The sequence below is a fragment of the Cyprinodon variegatus genome, unplaced genomic scaffold, assembly GCF_000732505.1.
Source record: "Cyprinodon variegatus isolate N-32 unplaced genomic scaffold, C_variegatus-1.0 Scaffold207, whole genome shotgun sequence".
NCBI lineage: Eukaryota > Metazoa > Chordata > Actinopteri > Cyprinodontiformes > Cyprinodontidae > Cyprinodon > Cyprinodon variegatus.
Window position 1 is genome coordinate 405616 of NW_015150660.1, and position 7889 is coordinate 413504.

The following is a 7889-nucleotide window of genomic DNA, read 5'->3' on the forward strand; positions in this document are numbered from 1 at the left end:
CCTTCAACTAGTAGTTAGGAAATTATTTGATGAAATATGTATTTTTTAAATTAATTTCACTGTTGTGGTCTGGATTCACACCTACTTATTACACTGAGTTTTCTCCTTCTTTTCTAAGGGTTAGGGACATGATTAAAAAATGCGGACATATTGCTGATCAAGAGATAGTATTTCAGGAATGATTTCATAAACCATGCATTTTTACTTATACTCCTGACATCTCTAAATACACTTATAGGATTTCTTATTTTTTCCTAGTAATCTGAAAACTAATTGGGAGTTTTATCATTAAATACAGATGTTTAATAAATGTCCATTTCCCATTCTTTGTTTTTTGCATTAAGGCAAATGTGTAATAAATTTCCATATCCCATGTTTAGTTATAGGCCAATTCTTCACAGACAAATTTTCAGTTACTAAGAAAATAATACATTTAGGGACATGATAAAATCTTTATATAAATGATTGCAGACATGGTTGTGGTTAATGGAGAATATTTTAAGAACATTTCGATAAACTATGTATTTGTAATAATTTCTTAATATTGGCCTGGTACACAACATGGTTTTGGCCAATAAAGAAAATAACGGAAATTTCTTGATACAGTTTATTTATCTGTTTTTTTGTTTTTGTTTTGTTTTTTACTGTGTGATATATTAAAAGTGTGTGATATATCGTCATTGTGCGTTAACAATATGAATAATTTATAGTTGAAAGCTTTTTCATATATAGTTTTTAAGAAAATTGCCCATGTAAAGTATTCATTTTGAGGGACTCAAGTTAAAACCAACAAAGGTTAATTGCATTCTAGTTTACTCTCGCACCTGCTGCCCGTGGGGCGTATGGAGCATTTTTGTCCCTTGCGACTATCCGTACCAAGGCACCGGAAGTGAGGCAGCGCGGTTGGTAATGTTTGAGGGAGTATTTCGCGGGAGTTTATCTGCAGACGGCTACTTGTCAACACTGACGATACATTTCAAAGCACACTTTTTTACACAATGAGTTTGTGGCTTGATAAATACCGACCGACGTCCCTTGGAAAGCTGGACTATCACAAGGAACAAGCGGCTGAGTTAAAAAACCTGGTAAAGCAGCTAACTGTTATCCTGAGGCTAGCTTTAGCATCAAGCTACTATAAAAGCACATCAAATATCCTCTTAGGTTGGTCAGGGTTCACTTTCATTTATGAAATATTGGTGGAATTTAATTTTTGTCTAATATTCTTATTTCCCCCGTGATTTGTTCAGGTCTTTAAAGTTTTAAAGCTATTAACCAGATTTCTCAGCTAAATCAGTCAAGCTTACTTTATATCTAATATGTTAGCATTATGTCATGCTCAGTTGCTCAGTTTAATTTGTTTATGTTAGTTTTCAACTCAAGAATTTTTTTTTTATGTGAGAGGCTCATTATCATTTTTTGCTTCATTATCTATCTGCGTATTTTTTTGTTGTTGTAAATTATATAGGAAGAGTTCCTTTGCAAAAACAGAAAAAAGTATGTTCTTTTTGAAAATTTATAAAAACAGAGTTTTCTGTTTTTTGTAAATGAACTCTTCATATGTACAACTGAATAAAATGTTTTTAGCATTAATTCTACTTTTTTAATCAAATAAATTTTAGAAATTGCTGTTAATATGTATGTTTAACATGATATGTAATTATTTCTTTAAATACTTTATACAATTATTGTTAAAATAATAAAGTGTAAAAGTCACCTGAAGGTTTAGAAGCTCAGTTTGATGCCATGGATGTGGTCTCTGTCTGCATAGTTTCTGATTCATTAAAAGATAGTTTACCAGCAGAAACAAATCATTCTCTCTGTTTATTTGTTCCAGGTTCAATGCGGCGACTTTCCTCACTTATTGGTCTACGGACCATCAGGAGCGGGGAAGAAGACCCGCATTATGTGTTTGCTGAGAGAGCTGTACGGACCAGGAGTGGAGAAGCTTCGCATAGAGCATCAGACCGTTGTGGTGAGAGGAGGAGGAAGCAAACAAACAAAAACAGAATAACAAAAGCTTATTATCTTTCAAAATATACAGTAGATGTTCTAGTCTTAAGAGCATGGAAGTGTTGGTAACATCCAAATGTACTGATCTGGTGCTGTGATATAATTCTTTCGGTAGTATTTAGGAATATCCAAAATATCCATTATTGGCCATAAAGGCAATATGTTTTAGTGTTGATGATGATCAGTCCTTTCAGCTGCTTCCCTATCCTGATGCAACTAGGAATCAAACCAGGGTCCCCAACATCACAGTCGGACTGTACAACATATTAAATGTTAATATCTGCCAAAGTGTTCATATGTTTATCATTAATCCTTAATATATTTAATGTAATCCTCTGGTCCTGATCATCTTACGTGTTCAACAGCATGCTTCAAAATGATGCGGGGCGAAAAAATACATTCCAGCTTTTAAAACCGAGATAAACATGTATATTTGTAATGTTTGTGAAGTCCCCACATATGTTACTATTTAAAATGGGTAAAAAAGAGGTCTGATGGATACCGTTCAACAAAAGAAGGAAGTCAATGTGCACAGCTATGAAGAAACACTACACTGTTCAGATAACCAGCACTGTAGTTTCTAAGGTTTAATATGGACAAAAATAGTGAGTTTTAACTGGATACTCTTCTCTAACCTCTCTCTGTTTTTTTGCTTCAGGCTCCATCAAAGAAGAAAATTGAGATCAACACAATAGCTAGCAACTATCACTTAGAGGTCAACCCAAGGTAACATGAAATTGCATATGGTTTAAGTTTTCTCCAGGTGATATTTCTTTTCAAAGCCTTCCTGCTCCAACTTTATAATTTCCCGTGAATATGAAATAAGCAATTAGAGCAGCCTTAACATTGTGTAAAGCATTTTATCTGCATGTTGTTTAGTGATGCAGGAAACCAGGACCGTGTGGTGATTCAGGAGCTGATTAAAACTATGGCCCAGTCCCAGCAGATCCAGTCTAGCACCCAGAAAGAGTTCAAAGGTAGAGAGAGGACAAACATGGCTTTGCTGGTTTACTCTAAGGACAGCCGTTTATGTTACAGAATAACACAAATGACCACTAATAGAATGTTTTTATTGCCTTTGGAAAAGCCTGTCCTAAAGTATGTTTTTTTTTTTCCCTTCCAGTGGTGCTTCTAACAGAGGTAGACAGACTCACTAAAGATGCCCAGCATGCTTTGCGTCGCACAATGGAAAAGTATATGAGCACTTGCCGCCTCATCCTCTGCTCCACGTCCACCTCTAAAGTCATCGGACCGATCCAGAGCCGATGTCTGGCTATCAGAGTTCCTCTTCCGAGCACAGAGGAGGTAAAAACGAGCTTAGGGGGGAAAAAAAGGTCATTGTAGATAATATCTGCTCTTTACCAGGAGTTGAATATTTAGATTTCACCTGAAACACTTTATTATAAAACGTTGAAACCAAAATGGAGGTTTTGTCTAAAACTGTGAGCACATGACAAACAAGAAATATGTATTTTTAAAACATTTTTTTTTTTGTGGAAAAAAAATGCTTCACTTGACGTGATGTTCCAAAAAATATCAGCAACCTGTAGTACTGTAATATAATGTTTTATTAGCTGGACTGGAGTAAAAAAAAATGGCTCTTTGGCTTGTAAAGGTTGCAGAGTCATTTTGAACTATGTTTGAAAACCGAACATATTTTCTAGAATATGACTTTTACAAACAAGTTTTAAAGATGTGATCACTGTTACAACTTGGACTTCTCTTTCCCCTTTAAACCCCATAGAAGCAGTGGGGTATACTTAGTCACAGATTGATCATTTATATTTGATCAATAATCACATCTGTAATCTGATGTGCTTTTGAAATCTTGTGATTAGATATTTGCCGTTAAATGTATTATATTACATTATTTTGCAAGTCCATTCTTTTTCCGAGTAATCGATAGTAATGGGATAGTAAAAGGTTCCTCAAAGAAGACTTTTTATGAAATTAAATCAGGTGAAACTTTTTCACTTGAGAGGTTCTGGATAGAACATATTGACAGATGGAATCATTGTTTTTATGCAAATCCAAAATGTGTTTATAGATATGTATATATATGTATATGTTATTACAATCTTCATATAATAACTGCTCTAAGTGTGTTGCTCTGTCAGCTATAGGCATGTTTTAGTCTTTATACACCTGTTAAAAAGTAATCGATTACTAAATTAGTTGACGATTGTTTCAATAATTGATGCATTTTTTTAGCTCTAAAATATATGTTACTTCAGCTCCAAGGCTGACTGCGATATTTTCCCCTTTCAGGTGTGCAGCGTTCTAACATCAGTCTGTAAGAAGGAAGGGCTGCTGCTGCCGCCTGAGCTCGCCAAGAAGATCAGCGACAAGTCGGGTCGCAACCTCCGCAGAGCGCTTTTGATGTGCGAGGCGTGCAGAGTGCAGCAGTGAGTTAGGACCCTGTCCCGATGCTGTGCTCCAATATGTAAACAAACGTATATGCTTACACGGCGTAATCTCCTGCAGGTATCCATTCTCAGCAGATCAGGAAGTACCAGAACCGGACTGGGAGGTCTACCTGAGAGAAACGGCTAATGCGGTCGTCAGCCAGCAGAGTCCTCAGAGGTATGATTGGAAATTTGCAGGTGTAGGTGGATATATAGCTGGGATTAGGAAGACCTGAGTCTGAAAATGAGAGGTTTAAAGGGCCTCCATCTCTGTTTCAGGTTGCTAGAGGTACGAGCCAGGCTGTACGAGCTACTGACACACTGCATCCCTCCTGATGTCATCATAAAGGTCAAATTATGTTTAATTCCTCTTCCCTTATCACAACATTTCAAAGCAACTTTATATAATTCTCAAATAACTTTTTTTACCCCTTGCCTTCATTGAACAGGGTTTAGTGGAAGAACTGCTGAATAACTGCGATGGGCAGCTGAAAACAGAGGTGGCTCACCTGGCTGCTTATTATGAGCACAGACTCCAACTGGGCAGCAAAGCCATCTACCACCTGGAGGCGTTTATAGCCAAGTTTATGGCCATGTACAAGAAATTCATGGAGGACGGCCTGGATGCGATGATGTTCTGATGTGTTCAAGAGACTTCCTTACATCAAATGGGACAATTTATAGTAGCTTGGGTTGATTTAACCACTGAGCTTGTGTTAAAAAAAAAACAGTTAATGTAAAAGCAGCAAGAGTAATACATCAGCTTGTTAATAATGTGCAGTCTGCCTTTTTATTAATGTTACAAAAGGTACAGCTTCAATTAACTGTATGGATGTTTAAGCTCTAATAAAAACAAAGATACATTTCTCTGGAAGAAATTTTTGCACCGCAAGTTTTCTTAAAATAGGCTCTTTTTTTTTCTTGAATTGAGCAGGTAAGAGACATTTTGCCAATGGAATAAGATGATTTACATTAATAATTAGATATTACTCATTTTAAATAAGACACTGCAGTTTTATTTAATGGCTAGAAATACTCCATTGGCAAAATGTCTGACTTTCGCAATTAAGAGTGAATACTTATTTAAAGAGAATTTTACTCATTTTTAGATCATATTAGGATAAACATCTATAATGATGTGAAAACGATGTTTGATGCCTTCACCCATATGTTGAAAACGGATATAAAACCAGCTAAGAGCAACCCACTGTTTAAGAAAGCTGTAAAAAAAAAAAAAAATAGTTTTAAGACATAAGGGTGCAAGAAGATAAGGGTTCAAAGTAAGTTACCATAAAGACAGTGAAAGTGGCAGCTTTATGTAGGGATGCTTTTCCTCAGAGACAGGAAGACTTCAGAGTTAACAGGATGGATTCATCTAAATGCTGGTAGAAAAAGTTAACCTTCCAGCGAACATGTTAGTTTAAAAGCACCTAATTATCCCCCATCTAACAAAAACTACTTTATCACTTTCCACATTTTCTTATTTGTTTCTATATCAAAATCCTACTCATGAATAAATATTTGTCAGGGAATAATTGTTGCTTCTCTGCTTCATTTGAAAAACACTACAGATGTTATATAATAACACCATGAAACTGATGTTTTTATTTGGTGATAAAGTGAGGATTATAAGAGGGCCACTGCCCACAAAACAGAACCAAACGCTCTAATTTCACATGTTAGAATGATGTGTACCGTCACGTTTCACATACTGATGGTCGTTAGTCATGTTTTTTTGTTTCTAAGAGGTGGAATTAATCTACTTCTCGTAACACTGTTTTAATATAGTTGATTACAAAGCCAATAAATAATAAAGGATGCTCTAACTTAATTGTTTATCACTAGTAGTGACCCTGGACATTCATACGGCCGTTAATGTGCAGCAACACAGTCTTCATCTTCTCAGTAATACTCCTTTTGTCTCTTGGTGCTATAATAAATGATGAGGCCCAGCATGATCAGCACTCCTGAACCCACTAGAGACATGAAGCCTATGACAGGCCACCTGATGAGGAGGTGGCATCCTGGGCAGGGCTGCGGCAGAGCTGGACACTGCTGTGGAGGAGCTCCTGGGATAGGGAAGCCGTTGTGCTGGATGATGTTCCGATAGTTGGAGAGAGAAGCCTTGACGATGACCTCCTCGTGAACCTGACCGTAGAGGCCAAACCCCAGGTCCCTTTGGTCGTTCAGGGCGTAGGCAAAGTACCCCTTCAGGTTGACACCATCCAGAGTAAACGCTGTTAAGTAGGAGAAAGCTTTCAGTGTATCTTCCCATCAACCTGTCCATCATATTAAATTAGTTCAGGGTGTAGTGTAGAGGGTGCCATCTAGTGGCTCTTTAATTTCAGGATATTTTTTGTACTATATATTGTTTGAAATATTCCATTAATTGATATTTTGTCAAGTTACAACCACAAATTTTGTGTTTTTGTTGGGATTTTATGTTTTCCTGACTGGAAAAGGGAAGGAAACCAGTTCCTTTGTTGCATAAATGTTTTAACAAATAAAAAGCCTAATAGTGCATAATAAATAAAACCACTTTAATTAAAATTAGATTAGTTAACGAACCGCTTTTATCAATCATCTGATCTATGAAATTGTGTTTGTATAGATTCAGCTGTTTTGTTTAAAACCTCAGGGTTTTGTTGAAAACTGGTCAAGAAACAAGTTTAGGAAGAAGCAGTTACAAAATCACTCAAATCTAAAAACCACTTCATCAGGCCTACCTTTAAGTGCTTCATTAATATAGTTGTACAGATAATAAACTCGCAGGGAGTCTTTGAAACGGGCGGGGTCTTCCTCCACTCCATTAGCCATTATGTAGATGGGGACGTCTCCATAGTGCTGCTTCACCTTCAAACAGGACGAGCAGCTTTAACGATTTGGAACATCATTTGAACATTGTTCTCCTCTGAAGGCACCGCATGAAGAAAGGCCCCACAGTCTTACCCAGTTTAGAGCTTTCCTCAGGCCCCAGGGAACGACGGGCAAAGGTGACATGATCCACGTGGTGTCTATCATGCGCTGGACCTCGAGCATCTCCGTGTAGGTGTATCTGCTCACATGGAGGTCACACAGAGGTGAAACAGGCTTTTGGTTTATTGAAAGCTGAAGGTTTTATGATCTGAGTGAATTCTTTGGACAAAATGTTAATAATGGGAGAACAAAAAGGTTTTAACGTACGAGTCTTCCTTAGCGTGAGTCACAAGCTCGGTGCTGAAGTGACTCATTGCAAAAAAGTCATATGTCCCCATGACCAGCTGTCGGTCCTCCTCGTTGAAAACAGGCAATCTGTGGAAATTACAAGGGATGCCATCAAGTTCAAGAAAAGACAAAACTAATACAGGTTGTTTCTCTTCCTGTACTGTAACGTTGCCTTTAGAGCATGCGTCAGTAACCTCTGGCTCCAGGGCCATAAATGGCTCTTTAGACACTTAACAATGGCTCTTCTTCACTTTAACTAAATATTAAATA

At 37.1% G+C, this 7889-nt stretch overlaps 2 protein-coding genes across 2 annotated transcripts in view; one reads left to right on the forward strand and one right to left on the reverse strand.

Moving 5' to 3' along the window:
- Nucleotides 1–890: 890 nt before the first annotated feature.
- On the forward strand, nt 891–5234 carry rfc3 (replication factor C subunit 3). The gene is made up of 9 exons (XM_015380060.1): nt 891–1085; nt 1835–1972; nt 2669–2736; nt 2890–2987; nt 3134–3315; nt 4279–4415; nt 4495–4593; nt 4695–4764; nt 4865–5234. The coding sequence occupies exons 1-9, from the start codon at nt 999–1001 to the stop codon at nt 5054–5056; spliced, it is 1071 nt and encodes a 356-aa protein (XP_015235546.1). The 5' UTR covers nt 891–998; the 3' UTR covers nt 5057–5234.
- A 244-nt stretch (nt 5235–5478) lies between these two features.
- The window catches only part of kl (klotho), a 14547-nt gene continuing 12136 nt past the window's right edge, over nt 5479–7889 (reverse strand). Inside the window, exons 10-13 of the mRNA XM_015380068.1 lie at nt 7599–7706; nt 7365–7470; nt 7142–7268; nt 5479–6652 (exon numbers count right to left, since the gene is read on the reverse strand). Coding sequence (XP_015235554.1) covers nt 6318–6652; nt 7142–7268; nt 7365–7470; nt 7599–7706 — 676 coding nt within the window. The 3' untranslated portion in view covers nt 5479–6317. The remainder of the gene's footprint in view (nt 6653–7141; nt 7269–7364; nt 7471–7598; nt 7707–7889) is intronic.

What these genes read in the sequence shown, in the direction of transcription:
- rfc3 (XM_015380060.1), top strand. Translation starts at nt 999, where the DNA reads ATGAGTTTGTGGCTTGATAAATACCGACCGACGTCCCTTGGAAAGCTG. An exon ending in TAGAGCATCAGACCGTTGTG is followed by an intron (nt 1,973 to 2,668) that starts GTGAGAGGAGGA and finishes TTTTTGCTTCAG; the next exon opens with GCTCCATCAAAGAAGAAAAT. An exon ending in CTCCTGATGTCATCATAAAG is followed by an intron (nt 4,765 to 4,864) that starts GTCAAATTATGT and finishes TTCATTGAACAG; the next exon opens with GGTTTAGTGGAAGAACTGCT.